The sequence below is a fragment of the Sorghum bicolor genome, chromosome 1, assembly GCF_000003195.3.
Source record: "Sorghum bicolor cultivar BTx623 chromosome 1, Sorghum_bicolor_NCBIv3, whole genome shotgun sequence".
In the NCBI taxonomy this organism is placed as follows: domain Eukaryota; kingdom Viridiplantae; phylum Streptophyta; class Magnoliopsida; order Poales; family Poaceae; genus Sorghum; species Sorghum bicolor.
Genome location: NC_012870.2, coordinates 69,665,547 through 69,685,483, shown reverse-complemented (window position 1 = coordinate 69,685,483; position 19,937 = coordinate 69,665,547). Strand labels below are relative to the sequence as shown.

General features: G+C 40.0%; 2 protein-coding genes across 2 annotated transcripts; both read left to right on the top strand.

Annotated features, from left to right (window-relative positions):
• Positions 4,444-5,833, top strand: LOC8081468. The gene is made up of 3 exons (XM_002468029.2): positions 4,444-5,130; positions 5,289-5,394; positions 5,490-5,833. The coding sequence occupies exons 1-3, from the start codon at positions 5,086-5,088 to the stop codon at positions 5,576-5,578; spliced, it is 240 nt and encodes a 79-aa protein (XP_002468074.1). The 5' UTR covers positions 4,444-5,085; the 3' UTR covers positions 5,579-5,833.
• LOC8081467 (terpene synthase 10) lies at positions 12,336-16,998 on the top strand. The gene is made up of 7 exons (XM_002468028.2): positions 12,336-12,569; positions 14,783-15,041; positions 15,128-15,503; positions 15,593-15,811; positions 16,022-16,160; positions 16,280-16,531; positions 16,623-16,998. The coding sequence occupies exons 1-7, from the start codon at positions 12,336-12,338 to the stop codon at positions 16,923-16,925; spliced, it is 1,782 nt and encodes a 593-aa protein (XP_002468073.2). The 3' UTR covers positions 16,926-16,998.

Here is a 19,937-nt window from a genome sequence, read left to right as displayed (position 1 = left end):
TCTAATTAATCTATTATTTTAATAATATGATGTTATGTGCTAATGTCAGATTAATTAGATTTAATAAATTCATTTCGTGGAGTATCGAACACTTTTATAATTTGTTTCATTATTACTATCAGAACACTCGATGTCACCCCATATGACAGCCGATGTAACACCCTAAAACTTTACACCACAATGCATCATTTGATTGTGCTTTTCAATTGTGACAGGGTAGGATGTTTGGATGCATGCATGCTATTTAATTGAGAAAATGTTTTGTTAAGACGTGGGTTGATAAGCTATGGTTGAAGTAATATTCGCTGATTTATTGTGGAAGACTCTCACAATAAATCAGCGAACAGTACTTTTAACTATGGCTTATCAGCCCAGTGAATAAGCTATACTAGATAGATAGTGAGTTAAGTGTTTATGGTGGATAGCTGACGCAAGTTACAATATCAGAATATTTCAAATAAGACAAACTTTGGACCTTACATCAACACCAACTTCATGTTTGTTACATATAATCAGAAGTTTTTAGTTAATTACAAATTACAATATAATAAAGTAAAGAAACATAAACAAATACTCCCTCTATTTTAAACTATAAGTCATTTTAAGAATCTTGGAGAGTCAAAGCATCTCAAGTTTACCAAAATTATAGACAAAATTGTAAAGATTTTTTACATCAAATAGGTATACTATGAAAATATAATTGATGAAGAATTTAATGATACTTGGAATCATAAATGTTATTATCTCATCATGCAAATTTGGTCAAACTTGAAATACTTTGACTCTCCAAAATTCTTGGAGTGACTTCTAATTTGGGAGGGATGGAGTAGTAAAGAAGATGTGCATAAGTAAATTAGCATTAAGAGTTCATATCAATTGAAGATAATATTATTTGTCATCCCATCATTATTTATCATCACTCAAATCACCATCCTCGGCATTTTTGTTGTTATGGGTACATCCACATTATTACTTGAACCATCGACATAGCGAATATTGACCTAACAAAAATTTAGTGGGATGCTAGGTTTAAACATGCTATCCTCAGCTGCTTTGTAGCGGTAGAGGGTTGCTCTTGTTATAATGGTTGCCGTCATAGGTACTACTAGTTATATTTATTACTATGATTATATATGCCATAATATCACATTCAAACAAACTTTACAAGTCCAATTTTATGTTACTTGTTTTAATTTGAAAGTTTAGATATTAATTTATATATATGTATATGGTCTTTTATCACTTTACCCTACTGCCTCCTCGCTAGATTCTTTTAATTTTCCGTTGTTCATTCATAGTGACCATACTTACTTAGTGTGGTATGGTTGGATAAGGTATGAGGATCTTGCAGGTGAATGATAAATGCATTTGCATTGCACATTTGTGGATGTGCTTAGCATGTAAAGAAAGAGGTAGCGAGATTACCAACTTTGGTTCAAAACATAACAGGACGATTTATATAGTAACACTCATTGGTTGATGTCTTTAAATAGAATGCAACCTATAAAGTTAGATGTAAAGAGCATTTATCTAAGGTTCATAAACAAAGCTTTGATATTGCCATAGCTTGTTAGATATAAGTGTTATTTATCAGTCTGACTGCCATAACACTAATATGGATGTCATAGTTTTTCTCCATTTGTCGATACTAATGCCTTTTACTAACAATCCAAAATGAGTGGAGATCAGACTCCTATCCAAACAATTGACAATGCTCAACAACTATGTGTATTTGGGTCTATGATTTTGGAACCCATATATGAAATAATGGAATTGATGTGTCCTTGTAGGGTGATTTTGAAACAAGGCACTTCAATCCAAATGGTGGTTTTGCTTGTCGTTCATTTCATGTCTTTTGAATTATTTTATGTTTAGATGCGTCTAGTGAAACTAAGACAAATACACACTTTTTATTCCCAGCATGTATTAACGGGACAAGATTAAAGCAAATGATTGAGCTTGCACCTATAAAACTCTATACTTTATTAAATCATAAATAGCATGCTTTTTAGTATACCACACCTACTCATAAGTTAGAGTTGCATTTTTTTGGAATAACACATGACCTCTAGAATTGTAGTATTTCTTTGTAGGATTGGAGTAGTATATATACACTCATTTCATTCTAAATATAAGACATTTTGGCTTTTCAAAATATATAGTTTTTGATATGCACTTAGATATAGATATATATATATATATATTATGTCTAGATACATAACAGAAACAATATATATAGAAAAGACAAAATGCCTTATAATTTAAAATACAAGGAATACGTACTTAACAACAAAAACTACTGCTACCAAATCACAGTATTAGACTATTAGTGCAATATATATTATTGTACGAGCTAGACCAACATCTTACACCTACCTAACACATACTCTCTAGGGTCCACTTTCTAAGGCACACATACATATTAAGGTTCTATATTTACAAATTATGACTAATAATTTGGCCAACTTTTTTGAATTATGGTAATGCAAGCTTTGGTAAACACAGTATTTACAAATCTGCAATTATAATAAATAATATAATCTAAAATAGATGAATGATGACTATGACATGCATGTCAAACGGTACATATTATATAGACTCAACTTGAGGGAGTACTGTCATGTTTCAATGCCGGCATTAGTGCCTGTAATAAAATGACAAGCTAATGTCCCAGCGCGTATTGTCGGGTTGGGTATCCGTAGAATTAATCGTCCTCCACGCTGTCGCCTTGTTGACTACGAGCAGCGCCTGATAACGACGGTCATTGACGACCCAGGCAGCGCAGCTCGGAAACGAAACGAGCGATAATTTTCCATAGCTAGGTGCGCCCTCTAACGGGACTTGTTTAGTTCATCTCAAAAACTAATTTTTTTAAATTTTTTTTGTCATATTAAATTTTACGGCACATATATATATTACTAAATATAGACGAAAATAAAAACCAAATATACAGTTAGCCTATAAATCGCGAGATGAACATTTTATGTCTAGTTACTTCATAATTAAATAATATTTATTAAATAAAAACAAAAATACTATATTACCAAAAACAAATTTTTTTTTGAACTAAACGAGGCCTAAGATTCGGGCCATCCTTCTGGAAGCTTGCTCCTAATTAATCCCACTCCCACCCCACCAAGTCACCAACCAGGGCAGGTACCATCTCTTCTCCTCCAGCCTTGCGATGCTGGCTGGCATGCTGTGCACGTCCGTCCATCTCTGTTCACGATTGCTCGTCGTTTATACACACACCTGAAAGGAACCCTCCAGAGAAACCGTGATTCCGTAATGTTAGGTTAAAATTCCACCCAGACCAGAGAATCCGGTGCGCTCAGCTTTTTCTTAGAAACAATAATTTATTTCTCCTCTCTGAAGTTTCACAAGCGCACGTGTCCTGGTATTTATGGGCTTACGACCATCAGTCCACCCGGGCGAGGCTCCATTTAATTTAACAGTTAGGGACGGCAATGGCGTACTCCATATTACTCAACCACACCCATGCCCATAAAAAATTCAAGGACTAAAATCGAATCGAAGTAAAATACCACTAACTAACTACAATTACCCTTTCAAAAAAAATTAACTACAATTAATTAATTTCTTGCATGATCAACGATTCGCTTGAGCTTATCAGCCGATTTTTCCAGCTATTCAGCAGTGTTTATCTCTCACAATAAATCAACTAATAGTACTTTTCTATCACGTTGAAGTTTAAATTTAATCTGCGTCACAACTTGAATTTATGTAACCGTTGCTGGCTCCTTGCACAAAAAAAAAAAAAAATTGTATGCAGGCTGAAGTTGTCAGCAACTTGGGCTCTCTAGGGAAAGATGGTTCGTGCGGCCCATCGCGTCTTTCAAGACAGGAGTAGTGCAGGCCCTAACCTAGAGGCCCATGAAGCCCGCGTCCGCATCCAGCATATATCCTTACTGAAATCATGAGGTGCTTGGGGTTCGTCATGTGGCGTGTGTGCCGTGTGCCAAGCAAGCGTGCCCTTCGCTTTGGTCCGTCCAGCCATACTCGCGTGGACGTTGGGCGCGGACGCACGGTGCTCCAACCAGCCGTTCACCGATCGGCTGATGCTTGGAAACGACCCCTATCACCCAACTCCCCTACCCTTTTGTTATCCGCCGATCTGATGGAGAACGGAGCTGTAGGCCCCCCGTCACAGCTTTCGGTCATGCTGCGTAGGCGCTGTGCATGGGCGACAGGTACTCCGCCATGTAGACAGCTACCCGGCTACGCGTCGGCCGGGCACGGCCCCGCACAGGGCTTTTGTCTTGCGAGGTCCCGTGGTGGCGCACAGGAACCTCAGCAGGATCCGCTGCGCTCATGCGCCGGCGCGCCGCGCGCTTATGCCCTGAGGCTGAGCCCTCCCCTATGTGCCGAGTCGTGGCCGCCGTCTGCTCCTATCCTGCTCGGCCGCTCGGGTTTGGTGCCGCTCTTCGGCTCTTCACACAGAGGATCCGGGACGGGCGCCGCTCCGGGCCGAGGAGTGGCGACGTGGCCGGCCGTGCTGGGCCATGTGGCACGTGAAGGGGGCGAGGTGCATGTCCACCTGGCGGCTTCCGCGCGTGGGGGCCCGCCCGCATAGACCACGGGCCGGGCTTGGAGGAGAAAAGATATTTGCGCGCGGCGGCCCACGTCGCTTTCCAATCTCCGCTCCTCCAATCGGCTCCCCGCGCCCACGTGAACGCCCGGCCCGGCCGCCCCACGCTTTTCCTCCCGCGCCGGCTCCGTGCGCTCGGTCCACCGGCGCCGACTGGCCGTCGCCCGTCGCCGCGGCCAGCGGGGGTGGAGGAGCCGTGGACCTCTCCCAGCGAGGCGCCCCGCGGGAGGCGGTGTCCTCATCCGTGGCGCATGTATATATAGGATCCTCCCCTGTCGACTCTGCACGCCTTATCGTCACACACGGAATCAGATTGCGGGCAGCCATAGACTCTCCCTTTGCTGTAGCTATAGCAAACTGTTTCCCGGGAGAGGTAGACGGAGAGAGAGAGAGGTCAACAGGGCACTGCCTGCCTAGTGTGTTGCTCAACGCCTCAACCAAAAAAAAGCCAGAAGGATCCATCCATCCATCCATCCATGGCTCCCGGAGACGACTCTAATCCTGCCTCTTATATCCACACGGTAATTAAGCAACCATTTTATTTTATTCTCCGACCTGTTTCGTTATTAGTTCTTCTGAACTGAAGTCACAATCGTCTGCATGACTGCATGCATGATGCTCGGAACTAATTAACTGCGGTGGTCGTCCTCGGCGACGGCGTCGTTCATCACGCATGCAGGTGCAGCACCTGATAGAGAGGTGCATGACGTTCGGGATGAGCATGGAGGAGTGCATGGAGGCGCTGGCCAAGCGCGCCGACGTCCAGCCGGTCGTCACCTCCACAGGTCATTTCAGTAGTAGAAACGAATGAATTGCCTGCCAGCCATCTGAATTTGGTTATTCTGGTAAATTCATGTATGTTTCCTGCGAGCATTTGCAGTGTGGAAGGAGCTGGAGAAGGAGAACAAGGAGTTCTTCGACAAGTACAAGCAGTGGATATCGGAGAAGAGAAGCGCAAGCACCTCCTAGCACAGTATAGAACTGAATTAGCTGCTGCTGGCTTGCTTAAATAGTTATGATGTTTATTGTTTAGTTAATTTTGGATTTATTACTCAATTACTGTGTTTAATTAGAGAGGAATAAGGCGTAGGGAGGTCGATCAGCTGCTAATGTGATCTTCTGTAATCACAGACATCATGTTGGCTGTGGCGTTATGTGTACATACAGGGTAAAGCAGGGGAAGCCATGCATATTATCGTGCGCACAACTCTTATCTTATACGTATACCGTCTTATTCGATTTTGTGCGACTTACGTGCAAGTAGTCGTTGCTGGCGTATTGTATATATACACATTTTCCTCTCCTACTTACCATAATACCACATATGGCTCATCCTCGCTAAAACGTTTTCTGACAAGAATATAAACCAGAAACTGAACTTGGTACTTATAATCATCACTTCTTCAGAAGAAGCCCATACATATAGAGGGGCCGATTGGTAGGGTGTTGAAATTGAGCTGGCCTGGTTCTACAACTTGAGGAAGCCCATACACATACAGTCTATCGGTATAGTAGCTGAATTAGTGGAGATGGAAATTACGGGGTAAGCCGCAAGTACCAATTTATCTGAGATTTTTTTTTTGTCAGCACTAGTAAATGAGTTGACTCAGTGTTTTGCACTTGTAGTTCCTTATTAGGGCGTCTCCTATTCTGATGTGGATATAAAAAAAAAGGTAGAAGATGAAGTAGTGCGATGGATAAATGGACTATTTATTTTACGTAATCTAAAAATACGAGAGAATGAAATATGGATGTAATTTTATATATATATATATATATATATATATATATATATATAAGTAAGATTTTACAAAATAATCTTTATTTATATTTTTCACTTTTACATAAACTAGTTACATAACTAGTATCATTGCAGATGCTGTAAGAACTAGTTTGTATTCAACTATTTTTTTGGAATCGGAGTGGATTGAAGGGGACTAATTAAACTCAATTCCCCTTCAATACCCTGCAATACTCAAAGGGGAATGGTTGATTAAAGGAGCTCTAAAAGTTCTCTCGAGTCAGAGGTTCGGTATACATTAGCTCTGCTAGTTTACTTCTGGGCACTGTCTTCTCTCTGTTAACCTCTGAGTCAGAGGTTCGGTAGTGCTGTAGGTCTGGTAGCTTACTTATGGACACTGTCTTCTCTTTGTCTCTGGTTTAGACGACTCTTTGTACTTCCGTTTGCTGAATGGAAGTGGAATTGCCTCGTGTCGAAAAAAATAATGTATAAGACAATTTGATTTTCAGTCGCTAAATAAGGAACTACTTTTAATTTTCCATGCTAAATACTTAAATAATTTTCTTAATAAACTAATTATAAAAGATGATAAGAAGGCCGGAGAATGAGATGGCTGGTGGGACGTGCACATGGCGTGTTGCATGCTGACAAGGATATAAGACGTACAGTATTATGAAAAGTATGATGTATGACAGGAAGAAAACTAGGAATATTTTGGGCAGGCAGGCAGCCAGGCCAGGCCACCGCGCATCGGCGCATGGGCATGGACGGAACGGGCCCAGGCCAAAGCCAAACAGGGAAATAGGATAGGTTTGGTGCGACACGACGGGCGGCACAGGACCTTCGGCCGGCAGCGATCGAGACGGAGACGCAACCGGTGGTGTCGTGGTGACATGCTCTACGGCGGGGACGCACGACGCGAACGGGGGATGACGACTGGAGCAGCAGCGCTGACGATAGCTCCCGCGCGCGGGTTTCTGTCGCACAGAAGAAGAAGAAGAAGAAGAAGAAGAAGAAGGTGGAGGGGGGCCGCCGGGCGGGTCACCGATCGATCCGCACCGTCTCGTCCGCTTCTGCCGAGACGAGAACTGCCGTCTTTGTATGCCGTGCGCCTCTCAAATCTCAATCAGACAATCAGCTAGTACTACTTGCATACAAACTGTGTCTTGCGCGGCTAGCGAATGGGTCTGTTCAGTTTCGTGTTATACTTATACATAATCACGTTACTCAAACTGCGCCGCTCCGTCCGTGGGTTACATTTTACTAGTCGTTGTGCTCGTATTTTAGAAATAACCACCAATGTTCCTTTAATAAGTAATAGAAAAACGTTAACTGCCGTGTCGGGGACACCACGCGTGCGGAACTACTTGCACAACTTTGTTACTCCAAGACAGGTCACTACTTGCAATGCAATCCGGGGACTCGGTCGCAATTTGGAGTAGCAAACTCCATTATCTTGGAGATGGTCAGATGTGGCGGTGAATCCTGTGATGATGATGTGTGGCCTTATTTAGTTCCCTAAAAATTTTGCAAAATTTTTCAGATTCCCTATCACATCGAATCTTTAGACGTATGCATGGAGTATTAAATATAGATGAAAATAAAAACTAATTGTACAGTTTGGTCGGAATTGACGAGACGAATCTTTTGAGTCCAGTTAGTCTATAATTGGACAATATTTATCAAATACAAACGAAAATATTACTATTTCTATTTTAAAAAAATTTTGGAAGTAAACAAGGCCTCTGTTCGTGTGGCGTGTGGGTGTTCCCATATAAAGCAAGTTGCTGTACTATATAGCAAAAATAACGACCCAGAGGTTGTCTATGCTCAACTGGCATCACATCGCGAGTGTAAAAAACAAAAGGAGGGAGGTGTTGCCGTGCTAGACTGACTGACTAGTAATCTCTTCCACAATCTCCATATTCACTGCACCTACTGTAACAACAACAACCCACAAGCATTAAAGAGGGGACGATGCTCCAAATAAATACTTCGATTTTTTTCTAGTCTAAATCAATAAACTACCATTTAATTCATTAAATTAGACTAGAGAAAAATTATAGATATTCATTTAGACACCATCTTCATCTTTAACAAGTATAATATGTACTGTACATGTACATCAGGAGTGCGTGCGCGGTGGTGGCAGGGGCACAACGATGCCCAAATGGGTTCAGCGGCGTCCGTGTACACTGGCCGGCGGTGACATACTCCTCGTTGCCCAACAGTTGAACTACGGCTACATGGAGTTATTATCGGCTGGCAATAACAATAAGCGTGTGATCCTAGACTAGCGGGGTTTGACTTAGGCCTTGTTTAGTTCCGAAAAGCGAAAAAATTTCGGTACTGTAGCACTTTCGTTTGTTTGTGACAAATATTATCTAATCATGGACTAACTAGGATCAAAAGATTTATCTCGTAGTTTACAGTTAAACTGTGTAATTAGTTTTAGTTTTCGTCTACATTTAATGTTTCATGCATGTGCCATAAGATTCGATGTGACGGGGAATCTTGAAAACTTTTTGGTTTTCAGGGTAAACTAAACAAGGCCTTATAAAGAGTAGTATTTATGTACTCTCTTATATATATATATCCATAAAGAAGGTCGTTTTAGATAAGGTTTGAGTCAAATATTGGGAATATAAATCATGAATAACTTAAAAGTTGTTGAATTTGAAAATGTGAAAACCATGAGTAGATTTGTCTTGAAAAATAATTTCATAAAAATATACATATAACACTTTTTGATAAATTTTTTTTATTAAAACAAAGAGTCAAAGTTAGGCTTTGGAGCCCATGTCGTTGTCCTAAACGACTTCTTCTGTAGATATGAAAGGAGTACAACTCATGCATAACATTACTTTTCGTTCGTGTTTCTCGTTTAGGACATCTTCTAGACAACAAAATTATGCAAAACACAATTCCAATAAAATATTTTGATTATTTAAAATTGTTTGCCTATTATATTAGGATACACTTGATGAAACTTTATATTTTACTGTATACATACTTATGTTTCATTATGTATTTTATAGGATGCATACTAGTAGTAACAACCTAGTGGTTAATATTTTACTATTATCAAGCATTAAACTATGGACTTCTTTTTTTCTAGTGAACCATATTACAAACGCAGATACTCGTGTGTGTATAGTACATGCATGTGAATAAACATACATCCTACTTCATTATGAGCACTTTCGAAAACTAAGCCAGTAGATTTTGAAATTGTCACCACATGTGCACACGATCGACAAACACGGTTGCCTACTAAAAGAAGAATAGAATTATTAAGTCGTTCAGGTACTAAAATAAATTCAGAAAAATAGATAAATTTGACATTCAAACTCATTCTGAAAAAATTTATATCAAAATAACAAAATTTATTTGCATATGCATTAATTTTGTCCTCTAGTGCATACGCAAATGAAGGATTTTTGTCCTCTTGTGCATATACGAATGAAATTTATTATTATTATATGATTTTTTTAAACGAGTTTGATGAATCTCAAATTTTATGTGCATATCTATAGATGCACTATTGGTGTGCACAAATTTAAAATGTTTGAAAACTCTTAAGACATTGTTTGAATGTTGTCGGATTCACCCCAATCCACATGTGATAAAGTGGATTGGGTTGGAATTTAGTTTAAGTTCCACTCCAATCCATCCCAAGTTCCCAACACATGTGGATTGATGTGAATCCGAATACATCCAAACAAAGCCTAAAGATGTTTTAATGTGGTTTCATGGATTACACTGAAAATATAGTTTGCACTGAATATTTTACCAAAAATATTTCATTAGACTATTATTCATGAGTTATCGCTATTAATTAGCGTCAACCGGTACGGAATAGATTGGCCCAAGCCTCGTTGCCTGCAGGCTGCAGCTGTCAGCATAGTTATTAGAACCGGACTGGAGATTGAACCGGCAAGGCTTTCGGTTTAATGGTTCACTGGTCCAACCGTTAAGAACCAGTTGAACCGCTAGTTTGATAGTTTTGGACCGGATGAATTGAACCGCCCACAAATATTTTGAACCGGTGTAATAAAACAATATACAATAAATAACCAATAACATATAGTTGATTACATATGCAAATTAGATGATAAAAAACAGAAAATGCGCATGAAAATGTAATATATGGAGCACTTATAAATTATTGAAAAAGAAACTAAATAGTAACTTAGATATTCATCGTTACAAACATTTTCAAATACTAAAATGGAGTGCACTATTGTGAAGAGGTCATTGAAATAATTAAAATGGATATATTATTTCTCTAATTTGAAGGTCGCACGAAAAAGTTTTAAACATTTTAAATTCAAATACATGAAACGTCCAGTACTCCCAAGTCCAATCAACGAACCGAACCACCAGCGTGGGCGCCAAAAAGAGTACTGCACAGCGCGAGCATAGCAGGTGGAGCCCTGTAGGGACCACGCCGCAGGTGCACAGCGGATGCACGCCACAAGCCAGAGCATACTGCACGCACAGCATACAACACTATTCCAGACCGGCCGGTTCACATGCACGGTTTTTTCACTAGTTCCATAAAAACCGGCCGGTTCAACCAGTTTTACCGGTCTAATTACACGAATGGTCTTTTAAGTGAACCGAACCATTATAGTCTTTGGTTCGGTCTTTTATCGGTCCGACCGCCGGTCCAGTCCAACGCAAGCGCTTAGGGAGGCGCTAAGACTATCTCCAACAATCGTCACCCAAAATACAAGACTCATTTGTCCTTTGGGTAGCGCTACAGGTAAAAGGTTCCATACCTATTTTTAGTCTTATCTAACAACAAGACCTAAAAGACAATACTCTCTGCAAATGGGTCTCGAGGAGAGAGGATATCCAAATTTGGGTTATGGCTTTCCTGATACCCAAAGTGGGTCTTCTGTATGGGTACTCTGTTGGATGCTATAGGTATTATGCTGGAGACCTATTTTGAGTTTGGGTTCCCAAATGGGTCTCCTTGTCCTGTTGGAGATAGGATTCTGCATTTTATTTACTTTTTTTTGCCACCGTGTGCATGTGGCCAGACGCTTAGCAGTGGTAACGACGTTCAAACAAGCAGCTGGTGCTGGGTGATTTTATAGTTTAAAAGTGACGGTTTTAAGGATAGATAAACACATTGGCATGTAAGTTTAGCTTTTTCCATGGTAGGGTAGGCACTTACACAATTGTTCGCAAAAAAAAAAGTCCTTAGAGCACCTCCAACAGTTTTGCTATTCTTATTATGGAGGCCTTTTAGAACTTTTATAGTAAAAAAATAGCCTCCAACAGATGTGCTATTTAGTTTTGTAAAATAGAAAGTTTGCTATCCCTTAATTTTCGTTGGTCATATATAGCCAACCACTGGCACTAGCTATCTGATAGCAAGACTGTTGTAAATCTCTTCTTTCTTAAGAAGTTATCTATTTTACAGAATGGCTAAACATTAGAATTTGGCTATTAATTTTAGCCAAGCTCTTGGAGATGCTCTTACATAATTATTTGATTATTTTCTTTCTGTAAGAGCAAATTCACGGATTGTATATACCCTCAAGAGTCAAGACTCGAGAGGGCGCTCGAAATGGCGAGCGCCGTCCCAAGTCCCAACCCGCGATATGTGATCGGCTGATCGCCGGTCGCCGCCGCCCGGCCCGTCCAGCGCTGAAGGTGCCGCACGATGCACGGCAGCGAATGCCGTGGCGTTGACCGTTGAGCAGGCTAGCCGCCGCTCATGCGCAGAACGTGCAAGCCCTCCGGACGCGGCGCTGCTTCCGCCTCTCCACACATATAGTACAGGCATACTACAGCATACTGCGTACAGTATATAGGCATCATATCGCTCCAGTAAAAAAAAAAAACGGATGGAGCCATGGAGGTGCTGTGCTAGACCAGCTATAAATATTCACTGCACCTAACAACGACAAACAACCCACAGGCACAATGTACATGCATATCGGCAGTGCGTGCACGGTGCGAGGGGCAGCTATGGCGACGACGCCCAAATGGGTTCAGCAGCAGCAGCAGCAGCAGCCGTGCGCGCCGGCTGCACGTCGTGCTGCGGGGTACACGGTGGTGAGATGCTCCTCGTTGCCTGAGGGACCGGCGCCGCAGCTGCAACTGCCGCCGCCTATACGGCGGTCGGCGAACTACCAACCCAACAGTTGGAACTACGATTCATTGGAGTCATCATTAGCGGGTTGCAACAAGCGTAATCGTGAGGTTTGGCTTACATGTACTGGTCTAAAAAAATACTCTAGTTCTAGATGTTATTAGACCTTGTTTAGTTTCCAAAAAATTTTGCAAAATTTTTCAGATTCTCCGTCACATCGAGTCTTTAGACGCATGCATTGAGTATTAAATATAGAAAAAAGTTAAAAACTAATTGCATTTAGTCGAAATTGACGAATCTTTTGAGCCTAGTTACTCCATGATTGGACAATATTTGTCAAATACAAACGAAAGTGCTACAGTATCGATTTTCCAAAATTTTTTGGAACTAAACAAGGCCTTAGTTAAAGTGCGTATAGCTTAACCAAACAAATATATAAGAAACATATTTATATTTACGATCCTAAATAAGTATACTATGAAAATATATCTCATGATAAATCTAATAATACTTATAATTATTTGATATCATACATATTTAAGTTTCTAAATATTTAGTTAAGTTTAAAATAGTTTAGTTTGGTGCCATTCTAGAATTGCACTTTTTTAATGGATGAAGTATAACTCACGCATAGTATCACTTTCGGTTTGTATTTGTGGTTAATTCATAGAAGTTTTTTATAGGGATAGGGTGTGCGTGCGTGTGTTTATAGGAATGAGTGTGCGCTCGTGTTTGTGAGCGTCTGCATCTGTAACTGGGTCTCATAAAAAATATGATATAAAAATCTTATTTTATATATTCATTGATATCTTCTAGACACTTAATGAAACCACAAAAGGAACCATTCGAATAAAATATTTTGATTCACTTAAACTTGTTTGTCTACCATATTACGATAAATTTCATGAAATTTTACATTTTACTAAATGCAAGCTGATGTTTCATTGTATTCTATATTTTACACATATATTTAATTAGTAACAATAATTCAATAGTTATTAATATTTTATTTATTAAGCTTATTGTACAACAGTGTTGCTACATGTCGCCTCTTTTTTTTACTGTAAATCGTACACTACAACAAAAAAGGATTTTAGGAGGTATGCTATTTTTATTTTTTAGAAGCGTACACAAGTTTGACTTATATTTTACAGACATGATCGTTTTATTTGCGAGGACATCCAAAATATTACGTATCTTCTAAATTTATTTATAGAGATGAGCCTCACGAGAGATCGGACTCTGAAAATATGGCCTATTTTCTATAAATAGGCGTGGAGCCTAAGCCGACCCATAAATATAATCACATATATAAGCCAAAACTAGAGGGTTTCTCATCTCATTTCTCTTTGTCTCCGTCCGTTGCCCCTCCAATTCTCTCCCCCTCATGAACCAGATGCCGAGAACAGTATTGTTAAATCATTCGATACTAAAATAAATCTATAAAAATAAGAACGCCTACATCAATGTCTAATCCGGGGTGGCTAGCCACCTAAGCTTGGCTTTCTACCGCTAGCGCCCCCATCCTCCCCCACCCCCTTTAGCCATGTCGCCACTGCCTATGGACCTCTAGTCACGCCACCATCCAGTGCTAGTAGACCACCAAAGAGGAAGGATCACACAGGGCCTCCGCACCGTACACTCCCCCAACTTTGCTGTTGCGCCGGGTGTTTTACCGTAAGCCCACATATCCTTTGTTGCACTCTTCAAAGCCAACTTGACATCGTCTTCTATATTTGGACCCACCCTCTCTAGAAGCGAGCCCTTTGCTGCTTGTAGTGGCGGGAGCTCCATTGATGAGCCTATAGCACGAGATACATAGGTTTTAGTTGAGAGAGACAAGCGGAGGGGAGAGAATAAAGAGGTGGGTCCCACTTTTTCGGTGGAGTGAAGGGAAGATGTGAGACCCATAATTCTATATTAGCAAAATAACTTTGCCGAATTAAAAAATCATGTACTCCTTCCTTCTCAAAATAATTCTATAGACCCATAATGTCTATCCTCAAGCATCAGTTGCATTACATGAATTCAAGTCATGTACTCCCTCCTTCCCAAAATGATTATTGTTTTAAGTTTTCGTGTCACAAGTTTGATTGTATTTATAGAAAATACGTGCAACATTTATATTCTCAAATAAATTTGTTAAAAAACTAGATTGAAAGATCTTTCCGATGATACTAATTATGTACCATAAGTATTAATACTTTTTAATATATATTTAGTTAAAGTTATTTCTCGGGAAGTGGGAACGCCAATTATTTTGGATCGGAGGGAGTATATTGTTACTATGTGCTGTATTTTTTTTTTATTTCTTGTGGTGTAGGGGGACCCATCTAGCTTCGACAAGTTAAAGTTTCGAGTAAGGCATCTACTTCTCCAACAGGAAGTAGAAATATTGACGAAGCTTAGAGTCATTGACACAGTTCAACGGCTCGGTGTTGCTTACCATTTCGACGACGAGATCAGTGCCATACTCAACTCCGTGTCAACGGAGAAACAAGACGTCGATCGCGTGGACGATGTTCGTCTCATGACCTTATCCTTTAGATTGCTTAGGCAGAACAACTATCCCGTTTCTCCAGGTAACTAATTTCAGAGAGAGTACACATTTGCCCTCTGTGTTTCCTGATTGCTAAGCAAATTTAACTGATAACCAAAATCGCAACAGAAGTAGTGTTGCGAAGCCTGAAGGATGGAACTGGTAACTTCAAGAAAACGCTTCAGAAAGATACAGAGGGTCTTCTTTCCCTCTACGAGGCTTCACATCTTGCATTTGAAGGCGACCATCTCCTGGATGAAGCACGGGTGTTTTCTACAGAGGCTCTAAGAGAACTCAGGCCGTCCATGCATCCACATCTAAGGAGCTCTGTGGATAATGCTTTGGCCGTTCCACTGCACTGGGCGGCCCCACGGTTGCAAGCGAGATGGTTCATCAACCACTATGCAAGAGATAGTGATGCGGATTTGTCGTTGCTTCATTTTGCCAAGCTTGACTTCAACAATGTGCAGAAATTACAGCAGCAAGAACTTTCAAGGATTACACGGTAATAGAAGAAAACATGTCAGTCAATTTCTAGGAGGATCCCGATCTTACTATACAACATGTTGTGCTGATGTTGTTTCCATTTTGTAGCTGGTGGAGGAACGCTGATCTGAGTGAAAGTCTGCCATTTGCGAGGGATCGTCTGATGGAGTGCTTCTATTTTGCTACCGGGGTTGCTCCTGAACCTAGTCTCGAGGCATGTCGAGAAGTGGTCGCTAAAACATTTGCTCTGATTGTGCTCTTAGACGATATCTATGATATCTACGGAACCCTGGATGAGCTTGTAATGTTCACCGATGCCATTGAAAGGTAAGCTTTGAAATGCACCGTAATGGAAATGCATTTCTTAATGGAATAAAGTTGACTACAACAAATACAGTACTACATGGAAATAGTATAAAACTACAGTGCTACTTTCAATTAGTTTCTGCCATACGTATTACTTATAGTACTAAAACTAATGTCACAATGTATTATATTACAACATGAATTGAATAAGCAATGAATATTTCTCCACAGATGGGGGACATCCGCAAGCGAACAACTCCCTGAGTATATGAAAGCAATCTACCTCACGATCGTCAGCACATCAAATGAGGTGGCTGAGCACGTGCTTAGGCAAGAAGGATGCGACGCGAGGTTTCTTCTTAAGAAAGCGGTAAGTACAGACCACAAGTAGACAAATATACTATCATTCCTCGGTTGACAAAATACAAAATGCACCAAGAGTTTATGATGAATGACGAAGCTAACACTTACAACTACTTACTGTCTCAGTGGCATGACCTCTGCAAGGCATTCCTAATGGAAGCAAAGTGGCATTACAGCAATTACAAACCAACCCTCCATGAGTATTTGGAGAACGGGTGGATATCTGTCTCTGGGCCACTAATGTTAATTCATGCTTTCCCCATCATCGAGAAGAAGGGTGTTACCCCAAACTCCATACAGCAACTCGAGAGTTATCCAAAATTGGTACAGATGGTATCCAAAATATTCCGCCTTTGCAACGACTCCGCAACGCATTCTGTAAGAACACCGTTTATTCTTGCACTAAATTTGTTAGATCAAAACAAAGCCCTTGTTGAGATTTATTTCCTGCATGTAAATGTAAATGTAGGAAGAGCTGAAGAGAGGAGATGCGCCATCTTCTATAGCCATTTACATGTCAGAGAACAGAGCCACGGAGCATGACGCTCGCAAGGCCATGAGAGATCTGACCATGGAGACCTGGAAAACAGTCAACCAGGATGCGTTCAGTAACTGCCGATTCCCTCTTCCCTTCGCAAATGCCTGCGTGAATATGGCGCGCATCTCTCACTGCATCTACCGGGGCGGAGGAGATGGTATTAGTGCACCAGATGATGAGAAAATGATGGAAATCAAGGAGCTATTCTTGCAGCCATTCAAAGTGGAAAATTGAAGGTGCATGCAGATGCAGCTTGCTAATTAATTGCCCCAACTCAGTCCACCGAGACATTGTGGTGAAAATTAGAATGGTGTAAAAGTGCATTCCATGCGTTTCAATAAATCATGTGTATTTCAACCAACTTTATATTTTGTTTTAGGCCTATGCCTCTGTAAGCATTGTTGTGTACCAAATCATTTGAATTTCTAACATTTGGTTAACAAGAAACAAGGACTAATTTTGGTCTCGTACGGTCGTCCCTCTGGATTCACATAATTTATGTCGCATAATATAGGCAGAGCCAGCCCAGAAATACCCCAAGGCAGTTTTTCTCAGACACGGAGCGATACGTCAATGCCTGTCGTCTGATAAACACTCGACTGCTGCATCTCTATTGGACCGGACTGTCTGTGAGATGAGGGAGCTTTTATCGAGCCTTTTGATAGTGTATATGTTGGGCTGAGTCGTTGCTTTCATGTTTTGTACGCATTCGGCCCAAAGGTATCGGGCCTCTCTGTCCATCTGACTTTTTATGGCTGTTGCTGCATCATGGGTTTGCTACTTTTGTTCAATATAGATTGAGATAGAGTATATAGAGAAAACAAAGGAGGAAAAGTGGGGGTAAAGTAGGGAAATCATCCGTCCACGCTCTTGGACACAGACTACTCCGTAAGGCCTTGTTTAGTTTGCAAAAATTTTCAAAATTGTCCATCACATCGAATCTTTGATCGCATGTATGGAGTATTAAATATAGACAAAAATAAAAACTAATTGTACAATTTACATGTAATTTGTGAGATGAATTTTTTAAGCAAAGTTACTACTTAATTGGATAATGTTTGTCAAATAAAAACAAAAGTGTGCGAACTAAACAAGGCCTAAAGCAAGGCGCACAACCTTCCCTGCTGAAGCGAAAGATCACGTCAAACCCAAAACGCGGCTAGAAACGCGCATTAAAGCGTGCGTTCTTTCCGCTGACAGCGCAGCCGCGGCTTGCCAGAGCCACAAAACCACATGTCTTGTTTACTTCCATTTTTTTAAAAAAAAAGAATAATGTAGCACTTTCGTTTATATTTAATAAATATTGTCTAATCATAGATTAACTAGGCTCAATAGATTTGTCTCGTAAATTACAGACAAACTATACAATTAGTTATTTTTTATCTATATTTGGTGCTCCACCGTAAAATTTTGATGTGACAGAGAATATAAAAATATTGTAAAATTTTTTGGGAACTAAACAAGGTCCTAGTAGCACTGTAAGGCCTTGTTTAGTTCCGATTTTTTTAATTTTGAATATTGTAGCACTTTTATTTTTATTTGATAATTATTGTCCAATCATGGAATAATTAGTCTCAAAAGATTCATCTCATGATTTATAGGTAAACTGCATAATTAATTTTATTTTTGTCTATATTTAATGTTTTATGCATATGCCGCAAAATTTGATGTGACGAAAAATCTTGAAATTTTTTTGGGCCTTGTTTAGTTCAAAAAAATTTTGCAAAATAGAAATAGTAGCACTTCATTTGTATTTGACAAATATTGTCCAATCATGAACAAACTAGGCTCAAAAGATTCATCTCGTCAATTCTGACTAAACTGTGCAATTAGTTTTTATTTTTATCTATATTTAATACTTCATGCATGCGTCTAAATATCTAATGTGACAGGAAATCTAAAAAATTTTGCAAAAGTTTTTGGAAACTAAACAAGGCCTTGGTTTTTAAGTCAACTATAAACAAGGCCTAAAATCTCGTGGAGGGAAACCTGAAACAGAAGAAGCGAAGGAGGTTAAGCCTTGTTTAGTTCCTATAAAATTTTACAAAATTTATTTAGATTTTCTATCACATTAAATCTTGTGCCACATGTATGAAGCTTAACTATAGATAAAAAAAAATAACTAATTGTACAATTTACTTGTAGTTTACGAGACAAATCTTTTAAACCTAGTTAGTCTATGATTAAATAATATTTATCAAATACAAATAAATGTGCTACGTGTCTGTTTTGAAAAAAAAAAAACAAGGCCGTTGTGTCCCGGGAGTTGAGGGCATATTTGACACTTGCGCGTGGTCGGTGATCCACCGAAATCTTGACACGACACACGACAACCGTGCGAGACACCATGATCCCCCGGACAGTGACGCAGGACCTGCACAAAATCATGAGCCGTACGTTCTAAGCCCACGCAAGCAAATCCTCAACTTCGGTAGCGTACAGCGAAACTTAGGTCTCGTTTACTTCCACCTGGAAAGTCTAAAATTTTTCAAGATTTTTTATCACATCGAACTTTTAAAAGCATGCGTAGAGTACTAAACATAAACGAAAATAAAAACTAATTGCACAGTTTGATCAGAATTTACGAGATAAATCTTTTAAACCTATTTAGATAATAATTACCATAAACAAACAAAAGTGGTACAGTGTCACGAAATTTTTCCTACAAGAAACTAACTAAACACGGCCTTAGGCATTGTTTAGTTCCTCACTAAAATCTAAATTTTTTTTCAAAATTCTTTGTCACATTGAATCTTTGAATACATACATGAAGTATTAAATATAGACGAAAACAAAACTAATTACACAGTTTACCTGTAATTTGCGAGACAGATCTTTTAAGTCTAGTTAGTCTATGATTAAATAATATTTGTCATATTAAAACGAAAGTGCTACAGTGGTTATTTTTCAAAAAAAATTGAAACTAAACAAGGCTTATATGAGCTTGCTCCTAGGGTTTGTCTTGGGACATGGCAAACGGTTCGAGACGAAAAAGATGGGTGAAAATGAAATGGAAGGAACCGCTGGGAGGTAAGAAAAGTCTGTGAGCTCCATTGCCGAGACGCGGTTGCAAAGAAGAAGCGGAGCAAACCGACGCGGAGCCCCAACCACCGCGCCTACCCCGTCCTCCTGGACACCGGAACCTGAAGTCACTGCGATGACTCGAGTCGCCGCCCGAACTGGTCGTCTCCTTCGCCGGATTGCCCCCACCAACCGGAGTCCGGGTTCTAGCATGGCTTGCTTGCT